Below are 26,335 nucleotides of genomic sequence, written 5' to 3'. Positions count from 1 at the left end.
GCAGGACTTCCCAGCAGGTTTGTGGTGGCACAGCCTCTCGCTAGGTAGCTGTGCTGTGGACCGCTGCACCAGGCAAGGTGCAAATCAGCTTCCAGTATCAGCGTTTAAGCCTGGAGCACATCCACAGCTAAGCCAGACCCATGGTCTCCTCCATGGTTGGTGCTCCTCTAAGTAAGCTCCCTGAGAGACATGACCGAAATTAAATCTAAATTACAAGTTTAATCACCATTAATGAAAGACTTTAGAAATGGGCAAAAGTGTAACCTGAGCTCTGAGTGGGATACGTATGCCCTGAACACAAGCCAGCGTGCCCAAAGCGTCACAACACTCCCCTCAGCACATACGACTTCTCTAGTTAACTGGTGCGTGGGAGGCTCCAGCCTCCCCCAGGTGGCTGCCCTTTAGAAGAACTTCAAATCAAAAACTTCTTCCGACGCAGAAGATCGCCCTGTGTCCAGGTCCATTGCTTATATTCCTTTTCTTCCCCTGAGCATGAAGGTGGGATATCCGTCCAAAGAGTTTGCTGATCAAAGGCACAGATTTTTAGTAGGCGCTTTCTGAATGTACAAATAATTATCAGAGTCCTCAAATACTTTCTGAAAAAGGAGAAGCACTTCAGCTCTGTGTGGCTGGGAATAACTGGAAACATCACCTCTGCCACGGTGGGCAGACCACCAGTGTCTTCTGCCTGGAGAACCTACAGAACAGGATCAACAGCGTCTAAACCACAGCCCCAGCACAGACAAGCGATGGGAGGGCTGACATGATCATCACTCCCAGTTGGTCACCTCAAAATATCATCCCTTAACCGGTGGCCTTTCTCTCTCCACTGCCCCTCCTCTGTGTAGCTGCATCTCATATTAAATCCTTTCTTCATCAAATGTGAGTACTTACTGTGGCTGTTAGTGATGTATCAAGCTGTAGCCGTCAACTGTGGTGTAATCAGGCTCACCTGAAACACAGAGCACAAAAAAATGAGGTCTGCTCAGGAGAAGTGCTCATTACGAGACTTTACGCAGGACAGAAACACCATGCGCTGGCCACCCGTGTTAAAGGGATGGGAGGTAGGGGGGAATGAGACTCAGAGAGATGACTTGATTTGCCCAAAAGCCAAAGCAGGACCTCATTTTACCGAGTCCCGCTGCAGTATCCCATCACTAAAGTGGCACTGGGAATGATACAGCTCGTGCTGCTGAAGCAGAGAAGGGCCCAAACTGCAGAGACGGGTGGGATCCCAAGCTTAGATATCCTTAAGCTTCAGAAATGCCTACACGCAGGGCTTTGATCAGAACTCCTCCTGGGTGAAACCTTGCCTCCAAAGTCAGGGCCCAACTTCCCAGCATCTTTCAGTGGGGACCGGACTTAGAGCAGGAGCTTCACCTAAAGCAATTCCTTTAGAGAGCTAAAGCTCATGATCTGATGGGGAAGAGCAAGAGCAGAGAGTTCCTCTGTGAGGCCAGAAACCCCATACAGCAAGTAACTCACCTGGCGCGCTGGTCGGGGTGGGTAGAGGTCCCCTCCTGCACAGAAGGAAACACAGAGCTGAGGATCTGCATGGCTACAGGACTCCCGTTGCCCTGGCTCTGCGCTCCCCAGCTGCCCTCCCAGAGCTGGTGGGAGGGCAAGAGGTTTGGCCAGCCTGGGCTTTCTGGAGACCTGGTACCAAGGCATGTCATGGTGGGCTCACCACCACCTGCTTGGCAAACACGGGAATTGAAGCTGATACAGTGGGCAAGAGGGAAAAATAACCTAAGGTGGGGAAACGTTCACAAGTGGGCCTCGGGGCATGCCTTTTTACATGCCTTTGCCCAGAGTGACACATCAGGAAGCCGTAATTGGCCATGACTCCTCTCCTGACGTGACAGCCAAAGTGGCACACTCATCTTTAGCAAGAGTCTTTGGCCCTGAATCCTCATCTTCCCCCCGGCAGAAGCATCCTTCACCCTGACCTCCCTGCCCAGCTTCTGTCCCAGAGGAGTGAATTTGGCTCTGCTGTTCCTCTCTCTACCCACGCACGCTTTTAACTGATCCATCTCTCTTCAGATAGACAGACCACATGGAGAACCGTGCAGGGAAGCCTAGAAGGTTTCATTTTGGTACCAAAGGCTGCTCTAAAAGGGAGCTCAGACTGTTCCCAGAGAGAGCAAGACACAAAACTGCCTTGCTTTTCTGCTGTCCGAGTACCACAGCCGCTCACCTCAATGCAAAGGACTTTTGGAAGAGGCTTGGCACAAGAAAAAATGAGCACACCCTCACCACAATAATATTCCCACCCCTGAGAAGGGAGAAATGATCCCAAAAGGGGGAGCAAAAACCCCTGACTGGGCTTGAGGAGGTCCCTGAAGAGCTTATAATAGGCAGCACATTGGCAAAACTCCTGCTGTGGAGAGCGATGGACTACGTAGCGTGGGAAATATTCTCCTCTAATACTGCCAAATCAAGCCTCCAACAGACTGAAAGCAACAAACTGTGCTTTTGGGGGAGAAAGCATCATTTGCAATAGCAACTGCAATTGTACATGTTATGTCCCTTACCTTGATATAGGTACAGGAACCGAACTTCTCACAGGAGTTGCATTTCTCTCTGTATTATAGTAGTTTTCATAAACAACAGGAGCTAGGAAAAGTTAACAATAGTAAAGTACAGACCTTTTATACGCATAAACTACTTGTCAACAGCAACGTTCAGCTGTTGAGTCTTTCCTCTCTCTGCGAAAATGCCTGATCAGGAAATTAAAAGTTACAGAAGGGGGAGATTATCTTCAGAGGCTGGTGGTAAGTGGCAGAGACTAGTGCTGCATGCCAGTGAATGAAAGGAGGGATGTTGCAAAATCAATGTTTTTTGCATCCAAACTGATGCTGATCAGAGCAGCAGCTCCATGAGGAGCGCAAGGAAGTCAGCACTACTTTGTGAGATTGTACTGAGCTCTTACCTGGGGCCAAACTTCCAGTTTTCCGTAAATTTACAAAAAAATCAATATCCTTCTCAATGCTGCACATCTCTAAACTCTTGCGGATTTCCTCATATTTCTGCAAAAGGGAAATAAAAAGCATTTCTATACATCAGGTCAAAAAACAAGAGGGTTTTTTCCAATCTTTTATCACACATGGGATGAAAGCCCAGCGCTCACCCGGGACACAAGCTTCAATGGTAGGGGAATCACAGAATCACAGAATCATAGAATCATCGAATGGTTTGGGCTGGAAGGAACCTTTAAAGGCCATCTAGTCCAACCCCCCTGCAACGAGCAGGGACATCTTCAACTAGGTCAGGTTGCTCAGAGCCCCGTCCAACCTGACCTGGAATGTTTCCAGGGATGGGGCATCCACCACCTCTCTGGGCAACCTGGGCCAGTGTTTCACCACCCTCAAAAAACGTGGGAATCCCAGAGGCAACCTCATCTGCAAGAGCTCTGGCCAAAACCTTCTGCCTGCACACTCATGCTGGTGTCTGGTGGACGATCAAAGGCCACAGCCCAACTCGGGCGTAACACAGCTCAGTGCACAGGAAAGCAAACTGGGCTTTGCTTTCCAAACAGAAAAATGGAGATTTTCAGTTGACGCACCTCATCATTCTGGACGCAGTCCTGGGAGAGCTGGTTGACATGAAGCCAGAGGGCGTTGCGGAAGTAGTTGATCCGCTCGCACTCCTGAGTCTCAAAGAACTGTAACGACACAGACAAAATGGCCCTCACATCTTTAAAACGAAAGCAAATCTCTTTTATCCTGAATGTTTCTCATCCCGAAGTGGCACTACAAAGATGACTGTCCTCAGCGAGGCGCAGGTGGTGGTGGTCTCCTGCAGGAAACATGGAAACCACGAGTCCTCCAGCTCGTTCAGAGGAGAAATCATCCCTCTCCACAACCAGGTATTTCAAAGATGAGTGTTAAGCTCAGGAAGATCTGCAGGACCGATGTGGAAGGGGTCACCTGGCACACTGCTCCCTCTGGGGAGATGAAGCCAGCTTCTAAAGGCAGTGCACGTTCCCTAGGCACCCCGTGGTCCTGCGGTCCCAGCTCACTTCCCTCCCACAGGTACAGAGCAATAAAAAAGCACTGGGGATGTATGAAAACAGAGGTGCATTGACTGGTTGGTCTTCTCCCTCTTTCCTGCCCAGCCCTATTCCAAGCAGGTTTAAACTCAAGTCTTTTGAAATCTGCTGTGTGGTATACTTCAATTTCGTGTGCCTTTACACATTTCCATGACAGATAATTTTTCATCCCAAGTGTACATATGCACTCATTATCAGTTATGACCTTTGCAACACACCGAGGGGAAAACCTCCACGTGATCCATCTGTGGAAGTGAAACTACTGCTTTCCACGTCCCACCATCAGAGAGGCTTCCAGAGACCCCAGACATCAAAAGCACACCAACACTGAGACACCGACACACGCCATGCAAAACAGACAGCAAATTCCATTTCAAAAGGAAAAAGTAAAATAGAGGCCTGATGAGAAGTAGCTTGGGAAGGGATCGGCACAGCTGGGAATGGGAAGGCTGTTTGCAAGCTTGCAGCAGATCTGAGATAAAACCTCGATCTCTGCAGTCCCTGTCCATCCCTCGGTCACAGATCACAGGCAGCTACAAGACATAGGTCAGCAGCAGAGCAGCTGCACGGTCCTCTCGCTACCAGCTCTGGACTTCCCCAGCACATGCTAGAAATCCTTGCTAGACCACTTTGCTATGAGGCAGTCTGCTTTAGGTTGATACAATCGCTCGGAGGGGTTCCCACGCTACCACGTGGTCTGTGAGATACAAGGTGAAGGGCTCCCGGCACACAGCGTTCACGTGGAGATGGCTTCACCCAGCCTGCATCCCCAGCCTGCCACTGGCCTCTGCTGCAAAGTCATTTAAAGTCTTTCAGAGTTTCAGACAGAGTCTGCTAGGTGTTGTTGCGGCTGTAGGACATATTGGCCTTGAGTCGCCAAGTAAGCAGAGGTGACCACGGCTGTTCAAGACGACGGCCACACCAAATGTGCAAGCAGGTAATGGGCAAAAATGTCACTACTTTGACTCTGTCGATTTTTAAAGGCGGTGGGAGAAAAAATAAAAACAAAAAAATAGTGGAAACCTTGAAGTAGTGGGACCTTGAATCCAGAAGCCAAGTGTGAGACACACACAGGGTTAGCCGCAACACATCCTGCTGCTTCGCTGCCAGGGGAATACAGAGACGGCAAATCTGCACCGTCCCTGACCCCTGCAGCGAGGGGTGGGCGTCCAGAGGACAACGCTGCCACGTGAAAGCGTTTTGGGGCATTTACCTCGCAAGCTTTGATGTGCTCTTTCTGCCATTCTTCCCGGATCTTCTCCAGTGTGATAACGCTCTGCTGGTAATTCCGGTCTGCGAGAGAAATCACACTGTCATCTGATTAACATTAATTCAGAAAACCCCTTCACTAGAAGGTAATATGTGAAGCCTGAAATGACTGGGACGTCAGGGAGAAAGCAGCAGTAATGCGTGAGCTCAGCTCTGGGTGGGCACTGCAAGGGAACGCAGAGCCGCGCAGCAAGGCGGAGGGTCCTGCCACAGGGAAATGGTGGGAGCAGCCTTGATGGGGCCACGCAGGCTTCTCCAGGGCAGGTGCCCACCTCCGGTATCTTGGGCATGTGTTTCTGAGGAGCCGTGCCTGACCCAAGAGCCGGAGCTCACCCAAGAGCCATGCCATGGCTTCACAACCCCCTGCCCCGGGAAACGCTCCCCTCACCCTCCAAACGCTGCATTTCCACACTCACCAGAGTCCTCCAGAGCCGATTTCGTCTGAGCCAGCTTCAGGAACAGCTGCCAAAAATGGGAGAGAGAAAAAAGGTAGAGGAGAGCCCTGGTGCATCGCCAACGGCACTGCAGCCCAATCAGGGAACATCACCAGCTCTCCCATCTCACCCCAAACCCCAGAGCTGAGAAAAGAGGCATGGGGCAGGAGAGCTGCGAGAAGAGACACCCCTTTCTCCCCCTGCCCCACGGCCACCCGCCTCTCCGTACCTTCTCCTGCTGCTTCTGCGTCACCAGGTTTGCATTGCGGTGCACAGCCTGCTCCGCCTCATCCTTATCCCTGCAACGCTGCTCGTAGAGCCGCTTGGCCTAGGAGAGGCACCAAACGGGGCAGGAGTGTGTCAGCAAGCAACGAGATGCAAATACAGCTCACGCAGGAAGCTTTGGAGGAAAGCACAGCCTACGAGGGAAGAGGTGGGCACGGGCTGCCAGCAGAGCAGGGGACGGCACGCAAAGTCCCAGGGGCCCTACTGCTTGGGCAAAACCGACCTCACGAGACAAGCTGCTCTTCGTTTGGGATGAAAAGCTCATGGCAATCGAGTCCATGACATCTAAATCACTCGTATCCAACCCTGCAAGGCTCCCACTGGCCGTGTCCCTGGCGTACTCTTCAGTTTTTCCGAGCACACCCTGCATACGACTCGTGCAGACACGATGTCGAGAGTGGCAGTGGAGGAGGAGGACCCTCGCATTTAAGTCTGCCCCAGCGCTATGCGTGTGCGTGTTAGCAGCGTTAACCCATATGGCAAGAAACAGAAGCACGTTTGCTTTACCTCCATGGTCTTCTTGTACTGCAAATTCCTGTTTTTGTGAATCGCCTCCATTATCAGCTCTAACTGTGAAGACAACAGACACGGAGTCAGCACGTCACTGACCATCGAAGCTCCAGGATAGACTACGTGGCTTAGGAAAGGAAGAGGCACGGACCAGATTGAGATGGGTTTAAGGACCTTCGTCCACCCAATGCATCTTCACAAACCCCATCTATTATGCTTCTATCTAAGCCTCCACTTGTGTATGCAAAGGAGCTCTACACATGAAATCCTAGCAATATGTAGTACTGTATCATCTCCATAGGGTCTGGCAAAATTGGGAAGGCCACTCCCCTCCGCTAGGTCCAAACCAGCCCCTGGTTCTAGCAGTTTTCCCTCATTTTCCAGGCAAAGGAATCTCAAGCCAGAAGAAATTAAAGAGCTTGCCGATTTTAGCAGACGCTGTGGAGATCATACAGCACTATATATAGGCTTTAAAAACACCCCTGGCTGAGGCTGGCATCCCTGGAGCTGAGCCCCTGCTATCGCTGGCCCCAAAAGTTGCCCAAAGGAGAAGACGTGGCAGTGAGAAGAAGGAAGTTGGAGGCTGCCGCACAGTTCACCAGCATGGTTGCAACACGTAGGAAGGAGCTCAGGACTTCCTGGCAGCAGCAGGCACCGGGGGCACGGAGGGGGCTGGGGCACGGCGGGAGACACCAGCCGGGAGCAGCCCATTGCTGGGGCAGGATCAACACCCTGCGGCAAAGGCACGTGCTACCGTGGCGCCTGACCTTTTTCCGATGCAGTTTTTGCTTTTCCCTGAAGTCCTCCATTTTCTTTGCTTCCTCCCGAAGGGTTTGCGCCAGCTGGATGTGACCTTGCCCCACATTGTCTATCTCTGCAAAGAAAAAAAAAAATTAAAAATACATATATATTCCTAAAAAGACTCTGTTGCTCAAGTCAACTGTTGCAGCTGACATCAAAATGACCCAGAGACCCCACATCATACATCCCCTTGCAGAAACACATAAAAGCAGCAGCACTTTTGAAGCAGCCTCCAAGCAGCGCCTGCCTATGTGAGGAGCTAGTCAGGATCAGTCCTGCTGGGGCCTGCCCTTCAGTTTAAGAAAACTCGTAACAAGAGAAGTTATTCAAAGAAGCACAGTCACATCTCCCCCTCATCCAGACAAATTCAGGCACGTTTTAACACATCGCACCCTGAAGCAGCTGTCTGAAGGAAGCGTTGCCCCGGGCTAGCAGACAACCAACTTGGCGCACAGAAAGACTAATGCTAAAAAGATCTCGGGCTCATCTTGCTGAAGGTGAGCAGCCATACCGCGAAACACCACCCCAGCGAGCTTATCAAGGGAGCTAAGCCAAACCGTAGCTCACGATTCAACCCCCAGAGCTGTTTCAAACCCGCAGCTATTAACAGTCGGCTGCTGCGAGGGCAGAGCCTCGTTAGGGAGGTCCGCCAAGGTACAGGGCAGCAGACAGACCTGGCTGGGCTGGCGGGTGCACTCAGGACAGGGTAGCAGAGCAGTAGCCCTCAGGGTAGGGATGCTGGCTGCCTGTACCCCGGCGGGCTGTGACACGTGGCAACGAAGGGACAATATAAGGTGGCCAAAGCATCATCTTTTAGATGCTCCAAGAGGGCAAGGTGAGCCAGTCCAACAAACTCCACCTGAGCTTCCCATGCACAGCTTCTGATGTACAACGCAAGCACGACCTCTGAGCTGCAGTGAGCCCTGAAAGCCCAAGAGATCCCCAAAGGGACACCCCCGTGGGTGTCCTCTCCCACCCGTGCCCTGGAGCGCTCCATCCCGAACCCCACATGCTGGAATGAGCCTGACCAGGAGGACAGCCTATGCCTGACAGCAGCATCACACTGTTTTGGAGGTTTCTCTGCTATTTTCTTCCCGAGCAGTTGCCTGCAGGCTTTGGTGCTGCCAAGTGTCCTGACAAACACAAAGACGAAGAATTACTTACGTTGCTTGAAAACGTCCAGGGATCTCTTCAGCGTGCTGAAAAACAGGCAGAGCATTAAAAAGAGCGGGAAAGCACGGCCAGGTGCTGGCATCAGCCGAGCACCTCTCCCAAACCAGACAGCAAGTCCCTCACTCCACACTGGCCAAAGCAGCTTGAAGCAGGTTTATTTACCCTCTTTACACCTCCGGCTTTTTCCCTCTCGGCGACCATAACGCAGCTCACGTGGTTTGAGATCTACTTTACATCTTTCTGAACATTGGATGCTATTAAAAATCCTGACTTTCATGACAAATGTTTCAGGCAACCTCCTAAAAGTATCATTTGGGAGATATGAACACCTTCTACATGGTGCACTGGCCAGTGGTTAGAAATGTAGGGAACTTTTCTCCCTATTAATATTGTACAATAAAGATTTCAGAAACATTTTACGTGACACTTCAATATAAAACTGTCATTAAATGATCAGAGAACATCAGACCAGGCATGTATAAAGTACAGAAACAAAGCAGGAAGCAGAAGGTGCCAAGGGTCACTGGGGAAGTGGAGACCCACTCATGGAGCCAACCACAGCGGCCACAGCACCCCTGCGGGCTGGTAACATGCTCGGCTTTGAAGATTTGCATGGTCTGAGTCGAGGAAGTACCTGTACTTCCCTCTGGCCACAAAAACAGTCAGAAGCGAACCCAAGGTCTCATGATCCTCGACCCTCTGGTGAATCACCAGCCCACATCTCGCCTGAGCGTCTGTGATGCTTTGGTTAGTCTACAGCTGGTGGGAACTTGGTGGAGTCCAACTCATTTACTGGCAAAGGCCAACCCAGCTGTGCACCGTTCATTCACAAGACCGATTTCAGATCATCTTCTGGTAGCGTCCCAATCACATTTCAACACTGTTTTGTCTCTCACAGCCTCCTTCCTTCTCCTCCTCCTTCGTTGCTCCAAGTAAGGATACTCATAAAAGCAAAACATACACAGGACTCTGGACTTACTTCAGCTCCGTCTGCCCGCAGGGCTTCTTCTTCGACAAGTTAATGAGCTCTTTGCCATATTTTTCTTCTATAATTGCCCTGTTGAGGAAAGAGAGAAATGAGAGGAAGTTCTCATTTCAGAAACCGATACTTGTTTGCAGCAGAGGCCAAGACCCGCTCTTAACACCCTATCTTCTGACCTGCTGCAAACCAACTGTGGCTGAAGGAAGACTGTTGTTTGCAGTTACCCAACAGCCTTTCTAGTGAAAACACTTCGTTTTGCTGTGTCTGTGGTCCCGATGCGTTGCTCTCCCCATCTCCCCATGGCCAATGGGTGCAAGGACCACCTCCGCAGGAGATGGAGGACTAAGCAGCCAGTGCAGCTGGTGGCTAGATGCAGCCAGGTGAGTCACCCGAGTAGTTTTTAGCTCCGTTTCCAATGGGAACAAGGCTTGTGCGATCACACGTTTTCTGCATCTCAGCCATCAGCGTCTGTCGGTCCATCCACACAAAGTACTTTTGAATCCGATTTGGCTGATTTAAACCAAATGTGACGGAAGGGAGTAGGCACCTCAGAGACCACTCAGCCACCATACATGCACCCCAAAGCTCAGCTGGGCCGTTTCAGCTCTTCAGGACTTTTTAAAATGAGGCGATAGGTACTGCCTCCTGCCCGCCTCTGGTCCTTAGGGAGAACACCTGAAGAAGAGGCCACATCTTGTGAGGTAACACAAATAACACCTTTGAGAGATCGTACTGTCCTCCCCTCTTGTAAGAAAGAGGCGGGGAAAAGAAAGCCTATGTGTTGCAGTCTAAGAACAACCAGCTTTCTGCAGTTGCTTTGAAATCTCTACAGACAACCAGGGCTGGACTTGCTTGGTCAAGTGTAGATAACTCCATCTGGGCAAGCCGCCCTAGCTGTCTGCAGGCAGTGGAGAGAAACAAGTACTGCTAGAGGCTTGCATTAGAAGGTCTACTGGATAAAATAAATAGCTTCCTAAAATATCTCTAACGCAGATGCAGTTGCCTATGTTGTCAATTTCTAGAGTTTGGCAGTGGGGTTCACCTAACATAACTCTTCAAAAACTCCAAAAGCTTGTAAGGAAATGGAAAAAATAAAGATTATAAATCCATTTTTTTCCTCTATCTAACAATATTCCCATGAACTTCCTTTTGAGACAAAGCATCAAATCCAACAGGCATGTTCTCCATGGCTGGGACCATGTAACAGCCATGCTGTACATGGAGAACTGGACCATGTTCAGAGCAGTAGCAAGTCCAGGTCCAGCCTCTAATCTCCTCCTGGCTAGACAGGTCGGCAGGAACCTACACCTCCTTCAACAGCAAAGAGGAACGGGGCACAGGGTGTGGAGGAGGCTTTTTGCACTCTCTCCATTGTCATGGATGAGTGGGACACGGTTCTCAGGGTTCAGCGGATTGTTCCTTGGGCAGCTGGGAAGCCCAAATTTTCCTGGAACATGGGATTACAGCTTAGATAGGTGTAGGTGCATTAGACATTTTTAACTGCAGGTTCTCCTCCTCTTCATCCCCATTATATTTGTTCCAGGCTCTTTTGTACCAAGTCTTGTATTCAGAGGTTTGTTTTCTCCAGTTCTCAATACCAAAATTACATTAATTCAGGGTTGTTCTACAACACTCTTCGTATTCAGCCATTGCTAACCAGGTGAACCATAAAGCCAAAATACATGGCCAGACCATCTCAGTTGCGCCTTTGTAGCCACAGAACCTCTACTTAGGTCATATCCTCTGATTAATAAACACGCTATCTAATGCTACTACTTCTTTTTAACATAAAATCTGTGGGCCGTCCATAATGTACAAAGACAAATTCAGGACAAAGCCATGCCTCTCCTATGCCAAGGTCTTCACCTGACCTTCTGCAAGCTGAACTGCAAGGTGAACTTCATGGGAGAGCGGGTGGCCTGGGCAGACCACCAACAGCTGCAAACACATCAGTACAGATGTCTGGCAACATGTAAGACTGAACTATTAAACTGCTCCTGATTCCTCTTTCTTTTTGACAGTTCAAAATGTGAGCATCAAGTCCTGGGCACCATCGCTGCCTCGCAGCTGAGGATTCATGGGCATGGACTTCATACCACAGCACCAGCTGTGCAAGGAAAGGACAGTGTAAGAAAACAAGTTCCTCATCAGTCAAAAATCAAAGGTGTTTTAGCGTAGTGGACAGTTAAACGCAACAGAAACCACACTGGGAGTACGAGGAGCTGAAGTAGTGCCACCGCCTCACTTCCCGGGTTCAACCCAACCCGTTTTCAGGGGCAGCTCCATACCTTTCCTTCAAAATGTCTTCAAACTCTTTGCAGTTCTTCCTGCCGTCATTCAGGTGTTGAATGATGCTGTCGTAGCCAACTGTGCTTGTCAGATCCGTACTCTGAAAACACAAGAACAGGAGTCACATCCCCGTCAGTGCAGTCCACGGCCGCTGCCACCTCCAGCAGCACTTGCACAAGCGATGGCTCAGCTGGGAGCAAGTGTGCAACTGCCTCTTTATGAAATAAGATCTTTTTCTTTTAGGGGTGGGAGAGGCTCCACAATGAGAACAACGGTGGCAATTTGGGACAAGGCACTTCCATGACTTTCAGAAAACAGAAAAGCTCAGTCCTACCACATCCTATTGCTCCCCCCTGGCCTAAGCACAGCTGGCCCCAGGGCACATGGCATCTCCTCCTAAGAGCTTAGCTGTCAGCTCTGACTTAATGAAATCAAACACTAAAAACCCTCCAAGTCTCTAGATACAGCCCGTCTCACTACTGCTCCTCCCAGTTTCCGCAGACATGGAGACGGATCTTGGTTAGCGTTGACTTGCACTATTCTGGGCATCACCCTCACATCTGGCTGTAGGAGCTTGCATCTGAGCTGGAGGTGAATTTAGCAGACCTTTCTGCACGGGATTGCTCAGTTATGGGCTTCCCTTGCTGCCTCCACAGCAATGGATGGATGCACCCGATTGCTGCTGCTGCAACAGCCTTCTCTTTGGCCTTGCGAAAAGCAACCCTGTCCCACTCACATCAATTCAAAACACCACTGCAAAGGTCATGTCCCCAAGTACCAGGTCCTCCCCCACCGCTGCTGTATGCCCTCCAACACATCACACAGGGCTAGCTTCTTCACTCCCCACAAAACATCACAGCCGTGGAGGGGTCCTGCCTCCACCACCCACAGGGCCAAGTCCCATCTTCCAACCCAGGGCTCATCTTCCAACCCAGGGCTCTCAGCCCCGCAGTGCCGCTCACAATTCCCATAGACTTCTGAAGGATCAGTGCTTTCCTTCGAATGACTTCTTAAAAACATATATTGTACTGATGCTTATTTAAAAAAAAAAAAAAGCAAGCTACATGCAGCAATGACGTAGGTGGGCTAGGACGAAGGTTGACTAACTCTACCCCATTTCCTCATACATGTGCCAGGAAGCACCTTAGGACAAAAAACGGATTTTTGCCCTATGACTGTTGAGGATTTACCACCCTGGAGACCCGGGCCGAGAGCAGGGCTCCTAAGTGCTATGATAATACAAAGAGATGCTCTGACCACGAGCTCCTTCTCTGGAAGAAGCCTGAAGCAGATGCGGGGAGCTGAGCAGAAGGTGCTACCTGTCGTCTTCTGCAAAGAGGGCCAGTCGGTGTTGCATAGAACAGCACATATGGGAGCAAAAAATATAGGGAAACAGGCTGCAGAAAGGAAGCAGTGGTAGGAGCAGATACAAAACTCAGGGAAAGGGAGCAAAAGCCACAAACAGTTATTAAGAAGCTTGAAGAGGAACAATGGCAGGACGGAGAGATTCAGGAAATGGTTCGAAGCCAGGATGAGAGTACGCAGAGAACTGGTGTGAAAGTGTGGGCAGCAGAAGGGGGGATTTCTTACCTGGTGCAAGAAATGAGGAGGAACAGGGCTGGTATTTGTGATAAATGAAGGATTTAATTAGGTGGACTTCCCTAAAAAGTCAAGGACTTGAATGTCAGTGGCCAGAAAGCAAGAAATGAAGCGGAGATCTGATGGAGTGGGGCCTGCAGGAAATCCCCAGGTATCCCAGATCAGCTTTGCTCCGTCCGTGGCACGCACGGGAAGAGAGGACGGTGGAGCAGGACCTAAGCAGAAACCGAAACGGTTTCTGTTTCTTTACAAAGCACAAACGTCCCTCCGAAATGGGCTTATTACTGATAAACCCACGACCAGTTCTCAGTTTGCGTCGCGTCTTTGCTAATCGGGTCTGTGAAAAAGGAAACATGCTTGCACTGAAGTCAGTCTTCACGACAGTTGCAAAACACAGGAACGTCCTAACTTGACTTCCCATCCCCAGTTTCAAAGGAAATAAAATGGATGTGGAGAACAACTGTCGGTTGCTGCAAGCCCAGGCAGGACGGAGCGGTCAGACCCATCGCTGCGTGTCAGAGGGGACCCGAAGGCTCCTGCGTCCCGCTCTGCTGCCTGGGACGTTTGGGCTCGCTGCACCAGGCAGAACTGCCAGGGGAAACATTGGGAGCATCAATCAAAAATGTGCACTAAGCTCTTTATTTTATCACTCTTCCTCCTCCAGTAGAAGGATTTAATTCCAGCACGTATGTATTTCCTAAGCGCCCAAAACTGGACCAGACCTCACAGTGCAAGGTTTTACACGAAACATGGGAGGTAACAGAGATGGTGAAGCTTTCCAGAAGAGCTGCTTCCAGGCAGGAGGAGCTCCTGGCCCAGAAGGAGCCGGGCAGGGTTGTATGCCGTGAAACCAGCCTTCACAGCACCCTTCTGGGCAGATGTTGGCACGGAAAGAATAAAAAGGACCAGGGTGACTGCCCGTGGGACGACCCAAAGGCAGGGCTGGCAGGGAGCAATGAAAGAGGAAGGGCATCACAGCCAGCACAGAGCCATGGGTGCAGAGGACAAGATTTAAAGACATAATAAACCAAACCAAAGACAGGTATGGAGGGTGGGGACTTGCACCAAGCCCTCCCCAGCCAGAGGGATGCGGGAGGACAAGCATCTGTCCTCCCACCCTGCAGCACGCGGCTGTCCTGGTCCTCCCCGCTGGGCCCATGTGCTATTTAGAGGACAGCCCATGGAAACTACAAACAGATGATTTCAAGGTGACAAAGCAGCAGCTGATGTTTCTCAAGTCCGCAGGGCTCAGCAGGACATGACCGCCTTCCTGACCCGCTGCCTGGGTTTGTGCCATCCTCCTGATGGACATACTGAGGAGAAGGGATTTGTGTGCTTGTTGTGATGCTTTGGGTTTTGTTTCCACTTTTAGCCAAAAGAGGGGCTAAAATGCTCTAGTGGGAATCTGAAGTCACGTTATGACCTTGTGTGAGTCACAGCTGAAAGGAAAGCTGCTAAGCCTGGTATTTCCATCTTCTACCCCACTTTACATGGAAAACCCCCTCCAGACACACACCCTACAAAGCCAACGGCATGGGAGAATCGTAGAATCATAGAGTCATTTAGGTTGGAAAAGACCTTTAAGGTCATTAAGTCCAACCGTAAACCTAACACTGCCAAGTCCACCACTAAACCATGTCCCTAAGCACCACATCTACACGTCTTTTACATACCTCCAGGGATGGTGACTCAACCACTTCCCTGGGCAGCCTGTTCCAATGCTTGACAACCCTTTCAGTGAAGAAATCTTTCCTAGCATCCAATCTAAACCTCCCCTGGTGTAACTTGAGGCTGTTTCCTCTTGCCCTATCACTCGTTACTTGGGAGAAGAGACCGACCCCCACCTCGCTACAACCTCCTTTCAGGTGGTTGTAGAGAGCGATGAGGTCTCCCCTCAGCCTCCTTTTCTCCAGGCTAAACAACCCCAGTTCCCTCAGCCGCTCCTCATAAGACTTGTTCTCCAGACCCTTCACCAGCCTCGTTGCCCTTCTCTGGACATGCTCCAGCACCTCAATGTCCTTCTTGTAGTGAGGGGCCCAAAACTGAACACAGTATTCGAGGTGCGGCCTCACCAGGGCCGAGTACAGGGGCACGATCACTGCCCTACTCCTGCTGGCCACACTATTTCTGATACAGGCCAGGATGCCATTGGCCTTCTTGGCCGCCTGGGCACACTGCCGGCTCATGTTCAGCCGGCTGTCGACCAGCACCCCCAGGTCCTTTTCCACCGGGCAGCTTTCCAGCCACTCTTCCCCAAGCCTGTAGCGCTGCATGGGGTTGTTGTGGCCCAAGTGCAGGACCCGGCACTTGGCCTTGTTGAATCTCATCCAGTTGGCCTCGGCCCATCAACCCAGCCTGTCCAGGTCCCTCTGCAGAGCCTTCCTACCCTCAAGCAGTCTGTCCCAACCTTCCCAAAAATGAAAGGTTTGGGGCACTGCACTGCTCATGGACTCTCTCTTGAAAGATCTTCATTTGTGCAGAGCTCTTAGTATCTCTCCTCAGCCTCATCTGCTCTGAGAAACACAGCAGAACCTGGATGTCTATTCTGGTAGTTGCAAACACCGTGCAACAATAAATGGCTGTGCCATTCTTGCTCGCAGTCAGTACAGCCTCACAATCACTCAGGGTCCTGCAGAGGTTGCTGAGACCAAGAAAAATGCTTGTGCTGGTGCCTGCAGGGAGCAGGGTGAGGAGAGCAGGCAATCCTGCAAGAGGCTGCAGTTCCTCCCCATCCCATAACCAGGTGGGTACAACAGGACAGACAAAACTCATGGCAGGGAGGAAGAGGACTCGCTGCAAATTCACCCACCTGAGAACGGCATCCTGCGAAAAGCAGCTTTTTGGTTAATAATTTTCCATTTGAAGTTTCCTCCCCTCTGTGCCAACACATCTGCCCTGCTCGTCCCGGAGACACAAAGCAACGGACCATCCCGCCTCGATGCAATTCCTTCTTCCCACAAACCCCACCTTGTTCCTTTCAAACGACGACCTGAGGATTTCATAACGCTGCCGATATGCCGGCGTCATATCGCGAGTCAGCAGCCGGGGAATGAACCCAGGAGCCCGGGGCTGGCAGCGACCCCCCCCGTCCCGAAAAAAGGAGTTTATCCCCAGCCAGCCTCACAAGGGTAAAAAAAAAAAAAATCATGGCAATGAAGAAGAAATACAGCCGGTCACAGCCCTGACAAAATGCCATCCATAAACCATGGTAGCGGGTTCCTTTGCAGACACCGGCGCTCCCTTGCTCTGCAGCGGGGGGCAAAGCATTTCTTTTCCCCCAGGCTTCGTTTCTGCCATTGCAAAAAGGGATGCAATAGCTCTTTCCTATGTGTTGGGGGGGGGAAATAAGTGTTTTCAGACACTTTGCCGCATGCTTTGTTAGAAAATTAAATATGCCAGTGCAGCTTTTACTGCAGATGACTTGCCTGAGCCATGGATTCTTTCAGCAGCATCACTTTTTCTTGGCATGACAAATAAATATTTGGGAGTACCTAAAAGATTTAGATACCTGAGTCTTATTTTCAAAAATCGCTTGACCAGACCAACCTTGGTGAGAGTCAGCAGGTCTCAGTCTTCAGCATTATTTGCGCTTTTTTTTAATGTTTTACCAAATACTTCTTTTTAATGCACCCTGGAACACGCTGCAGAGAGCAGAGCTATTATTTCTGTCTCATTAAAAGCAAAATGACTGAGAATCCACTCCCCAAGTTGCAAGCTGTTAGCCAATACACCAGACTTAAAGTGTGTTTTAGCATTATCATCATTTCTATTTTTCCCACGTAGTTTTACAGGTGCCTGCAAGGACCCAATGATGAGACCCAAAGCTTTGCTGTCGGGTTACCCGAAATACTCTGCAAGAACAGGCTTGGGGAGAACCAGGCACGTACCAAGAAAATTATTAAAGTGAACGAAGGGACCTCGTAGCGCGAAAGGAGAACAGCAGGTTGCAAAAACAAATGAAAACAAAACCCCGCACTTGCTCAACTCGCAGCAATCGCTACAGGCAGGGCAAGAAGAAACAAACATGACCTTCGGCGCATTTTTATTTTTGCACAGCTCTTTTGCAGGCAGCTGCAGGCAGCACAGGCTGCGGGAGAGAGCATCACGTGAGCGGGGGCATTCAGGGCAACGCTGGCCCTCACGTGCAGCTTCGGACATCTCCAGACTTCGGCCCCCGGGCGAGCAGGAGCCGCGGTAGGATGCGAAAGAGCAAACCCCTTTATTTAAGGGAAATTATCATCTTGTGCTGAGACCTAAAAGCACGAGCAAACTCAAATGCAGAGAGCAAACTCTCAATGTGCTTTCCCGACACAGCGCATCATGAGCATCGCTCCATGAACTTCGGCAGGGACCAGGTTCCAGTGCAGGAAAAGATAGACACGCACCCCACCAAGGAAGCCAGAACTGCCGGGGTTTAAAGCTAAAGGTTATTTTTTAGACTTTGTCCCATCAATTGGAGCATCCCTCCCCTGCGACCCTCCCAGAATCTCCCCTTTCCCATCGGGCTGTCCTGACCACTGCAAAATCACTTGCTTCGGCAAAGAGTTCCCCTTCCCTTTTGGCTTAAGTGAAGTAATTGAAGAGGAAAAATTGCAGGAGGAAGTTTGCGCTCCCTCACAGCACTTAACAGCAAACCGAAGCCGGACGAGCAGCCTTCCGCACCTCGTCTAAATTTGGGGTTTTCTGCCCGTGTCTCGTTTCCCCCCTCCCTCCCAGCCCTCGCAGCTGATGCACAGTCAGCGGTACGTGGCATGGAGGCTGCTAGGGGTGGTACCTGCCTTTTCCATGGGCCAAACGACCGCAGCAGGGCCTCGATCTCTCCACTGAGTCACGTCCATCACGCTCCCATCCAACCTCCGCCCCAGCTGCCTGCCCCAGGCACGTCAGTCAGGGGGGAGTTGAAGCACACAGGCTTCAGAAAGGAAAAAGCTAAGCAAAATCCCCGGCAACACCAATAGTTTTGGGCTCAGCAAGAGGATTATTCAGTAAATAGTCATGCTTGCTATAAAAAGGACCGGGCAGGCATGAGCATGCCATGCAACGTCCCGGCTCCTCCTCGCCTTCGGGGCTTGGGGCAGCTCCTGCCCCGGTATTTTCTCCCACCGAGCCCCCTCCTCCAGGATCCTCGTTCAGAAAGCACCACGCCACAGAGAGGAACAAACCGGGCAGCGCTAGCCGAAGCCAGCCCCATGGCGAGGACCTCTTCTTCAATCCAATGCGCCACTGAAGCGTGACAAACCATGTCTACTCAACTCTCCTGGCATCGCAGCTATTCCCCCCAGCCAAGGGGATGCTGCCACCGCCCTCGAACCCCTCCCCTCCTGCACATTTGCAAAGCAAAGGGAGCACCGTGGAAATTTCTCGGGCAACGAATAGCTGAGAAATGGCTGTCGGCTGCAAAGCTGGCTTCATTTTCCAAGTCAGGTTCGATACCTATGTGGGATTTACATATTTGACGGCGCTACGCCGGATAACACGCTAACGATGCTGGACAAGCCCGGTGCTCTGCATTAACCCTTCTCATTCCACAACACGCAGGAGCCCCAAACCCGGCGCCCGCTCCTCCCGGGGCCCATGCACCTTCCCCCCCGTCCTGCAAGACAGGAGCTGCTTCCCAGGCATCGTCTGGGAAACCCTGAGCGCCATTCACAGCCGGGGATTTTCAGCCCCAAAAGACAAAATTTTGTAATTTATTTCCTGCTTGCCAGTACCTGGAACGAAGGCCCGCACACCAAGAGGAACTGAGCAGCCACAGTGCCAGTGCTCTGCAGCACATAAGCGGCTATTCAGCACTTCTCCATTCCCGAAAGCACAGTTCAGACTCAAAAGAATAAATTGTGGGTTTCCCCAAACCGTGGCTTTTTTCCCGCAGCTCGGCGGCAGCAGCACACGGACGGACTCGCTCCCCGTCCGGGATTAGGTTGACATCAAAAGACCCTTTTTGGCCATGGTGCCTCCAAGAAATTCACGGGTGACCAATTAATACTATCAAACCCTCAGCCTGGCACCGGCTTCCTCCAGCAGCGCAGCGGCAGCTCGCCGGGGCATATTTTGGCTGCACGGGGCAGGTTGCAAAGCCACAGCTCTCAGGACATGCGTGGACCGGGGGCAGTGCCTGCCGGGGGATGCTCAGAGCCTTCAGCAAAGGCACCCCAGGACCATGAAGGCGGCTTTGGAGCCAACTCTGGCCGGAGAGAGGTGACACCACACACACACACCCCCCCTGCCTCCGGCTGTGACACCCCCCACCGCCACCCCCGGCTCCGGCCGGGTCCTTCCCCGCTGCCCCCGGTCCCGCCTGTGCCCCGGCTCACCCAGAAGTGGTCCCTGAACCGCGCCTCCCGCATGCTGCCGCCGCCGCCGCCGCCGCGCTCCGCCGCCGCTCCCGGCACGGCCCCGTCCCGCCGGTCCCACCCCGCGGCGCCGTGTCCCCACCCAGTCCCGTCCCCTCTTCCCCCCCTCCCCCCCCCCCCCCAAAACCAGCATGGCTACACCCACCCCCGCCCGCCGCTTGGAGCTCGGCTGGGCGCTCCTGGGTCCCTGCGGGTTTGGGGAGCGGGGCGTGCCGCTGCAGAGGGCACCTCTTCCCGTGGCAGACGGGTGAGATCGGCGGGGGTGCGAGGCACGGTATCGCCGCCCCACGGGGAGAAACCCGCTAGCGACGGTCGAACCCGCTTGACCCGCACGGTTTCACGAAGGAAAGACGGAGCGGAGGGTGAGCAACGAAGGTCGGCGGCTGCACGGCCCTGCCCCACGCAGCACCTTCCCCACGCAGCACCTTCCCCGCCTGGCTTGGCCGGAGGTCGCCGGAGTATTTTGGGAAGGTTTCACCATACGCGTCCTGTTCTTATCCCCAGTTGATCAGGGGACGCTGCCCGGGACGAGACGCTGGGTGAGCGACCTCTGAGCGGTTCTTAAAAAAGGTGAAAGCGGATGAGAGAGGACACTGCGTGCCGGAAAGCCCGAATCACACCCGCTGCCCTAAGCCGCGGCCTCTGCTTTAGCACGGGGACAGCTAAAGCAGCCCAGTAGCGTAAAAAAAAAGGCATTTTCCACTTACTGAAATAAATCTGCTCAGTTGTGGCCTGAGGCCACCGCCACTTGGCAAACGTTTCTGAGGTTTATACTGATGAAGGCAGGTTTGCATGGATTTTGCCTTCAGTGTTCGCGGCTGCAGTTCCCGACCCGTCAGCAGAGGTAGTGTCACGTCTCTTGTTTCAGATCTGAATCAAATCTGCCCAGCTGCAAACACACCAAACGCTCCGAGGTGTGAATCCTGCAATAAATCTTCAAGTTTTCTCCGTCTGGTCTAACTGCGCTGGAAGGGCGCGCTTTAGGACAGGTAGATCGCAGAGGTGATCAGCTCCTGCGCAGGCGCGTCCCGCAGCGGAGCGGGGGATCGCAGCGTACAGGGGGGTTTCCTGAGCCGGGGAAACCCCCCGGGGAGCGCAGGGACCCGCCAGCTCTCACCAGGGCGGCTGGTGAGGCGTGAGCAGGGCCAGGAGTAACGGCGGCCACCCTGCACTCCCACTAAAGGCAGCCCCAGGGAGCGCCAGCAACCAGGAGCACCACGACCAGGACGGGCACGCAGGGCATGGCACGTCAGTTCGCGTGGGAGGGCACACAGGGAGGGCGCCTCTTCGAAGGGGGGGCATTCCACGGCCGAGTGGGAGACTTGGAGTACACGTAACCCAGGAACCAGGCACCGTTCTGTGACCATCGGCAAAGGTCAAGGGCACTCGTCCTACCTGACCCTCGAGGCAGAATGGCGGGCACTCATCTGAGGGTAAAGGCCACGGCTCCAGCTGGGGGGTCTGCACCATCTACCCCAGCGGCGGCTGATGCCTCCACGCAGACGGAACTGCTGAAGGGAGAGGCTGCAGTGCAGACCTCAGGCTGCAGGGAGTGCCTGGACCTCTCTCCTGGGGCAGGGACAGGCAGCAGACCTGCCTGCAAAAGCTGTGCCCAGGTGGAGGACCTCCTGCAGCAGGTGGCTGAGCTGCAGGAGGCCGTGAGAAGGCTGCGTAATATCAGGGAGGCAGAGAAGGATCTAGATAGCTGGTTCCAAGTGCAGTCTGCAGTGGACCCGCAGCCCATGGCCAAACAGCCAAAAACTCCACACACAGAAGGGAGCGGGGGGGCCAATAATGCAGAAGAATGGACGGTTGCGAAGGCGAGGACCAGCAGGAGGAAGAGACTTCCCCCGAAGCCTGAGGTGCCCTTGCAGAACCGCTTCACTGCTCTGCAGGCCAAAGAGGAAAGACGGGTCACACCAGGAGAGGCGCTGGAGCCAAGTAATGCAGCCCGATCTGCCCCCCGTGTAACAACCAGCGCCACTAAGAAAAGGCGACGGGTGACAGTAGTAGGTGACTCTCTTCTGAGCGGTACGGAGGCACCCATTTGCCGACGGGATGCACTCTCTAGAGAGGTGTGCTGCTTACCGGGGGCTCGCATCAGGGATGTCACCGAGAGGCTACCGAGCCTCGTACAGTCCACTGACTATTATCCACTGCAGTTGTTTCACATGGGCACCAGTGACACAGCCAGGAGCAGTCTGGGGACTATCAAGAAGGACTACAGAGCCCTGGGAGCAGCGGTAAGGGATCCAGGAGCGCAGGTAGATTTTTCATCGATCCTGCCGGTCAAAGGGAAGGGGTTTGAAAGGGCCAGTCGAATCTGGCGAGTCAACAAATGGTTACGGGACTGGTGCCACAGCCAGGGGTTCATCTACTTAGACCATGGGACTCGCTGTGAGAAACCTGGTCTGCTGGGGGCTGACGGGGTCCATCTGCCAGAGAAGGGGAAGAGCATCTTTGGTCATGGGCTTGCCAAGCTGGTGAAGAGGGCTTTAAACTAGAGATGCCGGGGGAGGGGAACCTCAATCCATCCCACTCCTACCAGTTGGATGCCAGGGCCAGCACTAGATGCCCAGAGCCTGGAGAAGGATCACAGGTCAGCAGGAGAGCGCCTGAAGAGCAGCACAAAGGAACTCCAGCCAGGGAGACAGCTTCATCGGGGGCCCAACTTAAACGCCTCTATGCAAACGCACGTAGCACGGGGAATAAACAAGAGGAGTTAGAGACGTGCGCACGCCTGCAGGGCTACGACCTTATTGGCATCACGGAGACGTGGTGGGACGGCTCCTATGACTGGAGTGTTGGGATGGAGGGATACAGGCTCTTGAGGAAGGACAGGCAGGGGAGATGAGGAGGGGGTGTTGCCCTCTATGTCAATGACCAGCTGGAGTGCATGGAGCTCTGCCTGGGGATGGATGAGGAGCCGACCGAGAGCTTATGGGTCAGGATTAAAGGGAGGGAAGGGACAGGTGACATTACGGTGGGGGTCTGCTACAGGCCACCTGACCAGGAAGACTGAGTGGATGAGGCCCTCTATAGACAGCTAGGAGCAGCCTCACGCTCACAAGCCCTGGTCCTCATGGGGGACTTCAACCATCCCGACATCGGTTGGAGGGACAACACGGCAGGGCATAAGCAATCCGGGAGGTTCCTGGAATGCGTTGATGAAAACTTCCTTCTCCAAGTGGTGGAGGAGCCAATGAGGAGAGGTGCTGTGCTGGACCTTATTCTCACCAACAAGGAGGGGCTGGTGGGGAATGTGAAGCTCAGCTCAGCCTGGGCTGCAGTGACCACGAAATGGTGGAGTTCAAGATCCTTAGGGCACCGAGGAGGGCGCACAGCAAGCTCACTGCCCTGGACTTCAGGAGAGCAGACTTTGGCCTCTTGAGGGATCTGCTTGGCAGAGCACCATGGGACAAAGCCCTGGAGGGAAGAGGGGCCCAAGAAAGCTGGGTAATATTCAAGGATCACCTCCTCCAAGCTCAGGAGCGATGCATCCCAACAAAGAGGAAGTCAGGCAAAAACGCCAGGAGGCCTGCATGGGTGAACAAGGAGCTCCTGGACAAACTCCAACACAAAAAGGAAGCCTACAGAGGGTGGAAGCAAGGACAGGTAGCCTGGGAGGAACACAGAGAAATTGTCCGAGCAGCCAGGGATCAGGTTAGGAAAGCCAAAGCCCTGATAGAATTAAATCTGGCCAGGGACATCAAGGGCAACAAGAAAAGATTCTATAGGTACGTTGGGGATAAAAGGAAGACAAGGGAAAATGCGGGCCCTCTCCGGAAGGAAACGGGAGACCTGGTTACCTGGACATGGAGAAGGCTGAGGTACTCAATGACTTTTTTGCCTCAGTCTTCACCAGCAAGTGCTTGAGCCTCACCACCCAAGTCGCTGAAGGCAAAGGTAGGGTCTGGGAGAATGAAGAGCCACCCACTGTGGGAGAACATCAGGTTCGAGACCATCTAAGGAACCTGAAGGTGCAGAAGTCCATGGGACCCGATGAGATCCATCCGTGGGTCCTGAGGGAACTGGCGGATGAAGTTGCTAAACCACTATCCATCGTATTTGAGAAGTCATGGCAGTCTGGTGAAGTTCCCACTGACTGGAAAAGGGGAACCATAACCCCCATTTTTAAAAAGGGAAAAAGGAAGACCCGGGGAACTACAGGCCAGTCAGTCTCACCCCTGTGCCTGGGAAGATCATGGAACAGATCCTCCTAGAAGCTATACTAAGGCACATGGAAAATAAGGAAGTGATTGGTGACACCCAGCATGGCTTCACCAAGGGCAAGTCCTGCCTGACCAACCTAGTGGCCTTCTATGATGGAGTGACTACAGCAGTGGACACGGGAAGGGCTGCAGCTGTCGTCTGTCTGGACCTCTGTAAGGCCTTGGACACGGTCCCCCACAACATCCTTCTCTCTAAACTGGAGAGGTATGGACTTGATGGGTGGACCGGATACCTAGCAGCCCAGGCCGATTGTATCCTGGGCTGCATCCAAAGCAGCGTGGCCAGCAGGTCGAGGGAGGGGATTCTGCCCCTCTGCTCTGCTCTGGTGAGACCCCACCTGGAGCACTGCATCCAGCTCTGGGGTCCTCAGCATAAGAAAGACACGGACCTGTTGGAGCGGGTCCAGAGGAGGCCACAAAAATGATCAGGGGGCTGGAACACCTCTCCTATGAGGACAGGCTGAGAGAGTTGGGGTTGTCCAGCCTAGAGAAGAGAAGGCTCCGGGGAGACCTTATTGCAGCCTTTCAGTACTTAAAGGGGGCTTATAAAGAAGATGGGGACAGACTTTTTAGCAGGGCCTGTAGCGGGGTAGGACAAGGGGGAATGGCTTTAAACTAAAGGGGGGTAGATTTAGACTAGATATAAGGAAGAAAATGTTTTACACCGACAGTGGTGAAACACTGGCCCAGGTTGCCCAGAGAGGGGGTGGATGCCCCATCCCTGGAAACATTCCAGGCCAGGCTGGACGGGGCTCTGAGCGACCTGATCTAGTTGAAGATGTCCCTGCCCACGGCAGGGGGCTTAGACTAGATGGCCTTTAGAGGTCCCTTCCAACCCAAACCATTCTGTGATTCTATGAAACTACTCTGTAAGCCCAAGTGGGTTTGAGACCCAAAGCGAGCAGGACAGTGCAGCGTGGATCAAGGCACAGCAGCTCAGGGCAGCATACGCAACTGTCATCATCAGCTCTGCAGCAACAGCCACACATCACAGCTTTGGCGTCACCTGCACAGAGGGCAGGTGTTACCACCACGCTGGCAGCTACATGTCACAGGACACCGTGCTGAAACAGCATGTTTCTGGGATCTTTCTGTGATTTTCTGGATCAGCTCTTCAGCTGATTTAGTGGGATGACCCCATGCATGCTCACAACAGAAGAGCCAACAGAAAACTCTCACCACAGATCCACACCATCACCAGCCACTCGCTGTTTCTCTGCTTTCCAGCACCACCCCGCGGCCAGAGCAACCCACAGCACTTTTTGGGACTTGCGACTGATCCCTCAAAACCAGCCCCTCCCCCCTTTTGCCTGACCGGACTTATTTACCACATGGTGCTTTAATGAGGAAATTATCACCTTCCTATGTCACAGCAGCAACAGGGCAGAAATCAGAACTTTGGAATATTTATCCATTACCAGAAACAAATACATCTCTCTGCAATTTTGGACTAAGACACTCCTGAGCTTGGTGCCTTCTAACTACAGCAGCACGTAAGTAAAACATGACATGGCGACGCCAACAAGTAACCGGGGTTCGGTCACTGTGCAAGAACAGAGTAGCAAGGTGTAAAAGCTGTGCTGGAAGGGACACGTGATGTAGGGCAGCCAGAGCAAAAAGGCTCCGCCGCCGTATTCCCATGCCTGTGAAGCCTCCCAGCCACCTGGAGCTGCGTGAAGAAGAAACAAGATAGTGAAAGACAAGAGGAACTCCACAGGAAGCCCTCCTCCAGGTGCACAGCACCGTTCGAACATGCCAGCTCTTCCCAGAAAGGTGTCTGCCAGTTCTGGACTAAAAAAAAAAAGTGTTTATTTTTTCCTGTGCTGCAGAAGCAAGAGCTCACACTCTCTAAGTACTCAAGGCATTAACAGAGAAGCCTGTTAGCCTGGAACTGCGTGAAAGGATTAGATGAAATGTTTCCAGCTGCTTGTAACACAGCAGGTTTGAACTTGGAGGCAGGATGCTCCTGTGAAGGAATTTAACTGGGGACGGAGTGAACAGCCTCAGCAGAAGTCCTGATCACAGCTAACTGCGGAGCAGAGGCTCCCCGAGGATTAAGGACCAAGTTCCAGCATACCAGGCAAAGTTGAATACACCACACGAAGTGGAGCGACTTTAAACTGAACTTCCCCACATCCCAGATAGAAGTTCTAACACTGGCAAATCTTGTACCTCACGCAGCAATTCTAAGAAATACTCTGTCACAGTATCAGACTGTTAAAGAGTACTCTGAGGTCCAGCTAGTTACCACCCATGACAAGACAGCGTAAACTGCTTCCCCAGTTGTATGCCTTTCTCCGAGATCAGCTGTCTAGCGAAAAGGATAAAAACTGCAAGAGCGACCCTCAGCTCTGTCT

The 26,335-nt window shown here is 52.5% G+C and overlaps 1 protein-coding gene across 2 annotated transcripts; it reads right to left on the bottom strand.

Annotated features, from left to right (window-relative positions):
- Nucleotides 1-20,564, bottom strand: LOC143172987 (proline-serine-threonine phosphatase-interacting protein 2-like). Of its 2 annotated transcripts, none has more exons than XM_076362919.1 (15): nucleotides 20,454-20,564; nucleotides 11,794-11,894; nucleotides 9,503-9,580; nucleotides 8,515-8,549; nucleotides 7,317-7,423; nucleotides 6,547-6,609; nucleotides 5,984-6,082; nucleotides 5,737-5,782; nucleotides 5,265-5,344; nucleotides 3,566-3,664; nucleotides 2,933-3,029; nucleotides 2,535-2,616; nucleotides 1,486-1,520; nucleotides 895-952; nucleotides 1-697 (listed from the first exon to the last, which is right to left on the bottom strand). In XM_076362919.1, the coding sequence occupies exons 1-14, from the start codon at nucleotides 20,538-20,540 to the stop codon at nucleotides 903-905; spliced, it is 1,059 nt and encodes a 352-aa protein (XP_076219034.1). In that variant the 5' UTR covers nucleotides 20,541-20,564; the 3' UTR covers nucleotides 1-697; nucleotides 895-902. The 2 variants fall into 2 exon arrangements, with proteins under 2 accessions (XP_076219034.1, XP_076219035.1); XM_076362920.1 differs by lacking the exon at nucleotides 20,454-20,564 and adding an exon at nucleotides 19,708-19,749.
- Nucleotides 20,565-26,335: the final 5,771 nt, after the last annotated feature.

The sequence above is a fragment of the Aptenodytes patagonicus genome, chromosome Z (genome assembly GCF_965638725.1).
Source record: "Aptenodytes patagonicus chromosome Z, bAptPat1.pri.cur, whole genome shotgun sequence".
Classification (NCBI taxonomy): Eukaryota; Metazoa; Chordata; class Aves; order Sphenisciformes; family Spheniscidae; genus Aptenodytes; species Aptenodytes patagonicus.
Note: the sequence above shows the minus strand (reverse complement) of the source record. Positions and strands in the feature narration are given on the sequence as shown.

Excerpts from the sequence above, each read along its gene's own strand:
- LOC143172987 (XM_076362919.1), bottom strand. The coding sequence starts at position 20,540 with ATGCAAACCTGCCTTCATCAGTATAAACCTCAGAAACGTTTGCCAAGT. Across the intron at positions 8,550-9,502 it reads TGCGGGCAGACGGAGCTGAA|CACGCTGAAGAGATCCCTGG; the intron begins GTAAGTCCAGAG and ends CCTGTTTTTCAG. Across the intron at positions 6,610-7,316 it reads AAAAACTGCATCGGAAAAAG|TTAGAGCTGATAATGGAGGC; the intron begins GTCAGGCGCCAC and ends TTGTCTTCACAG.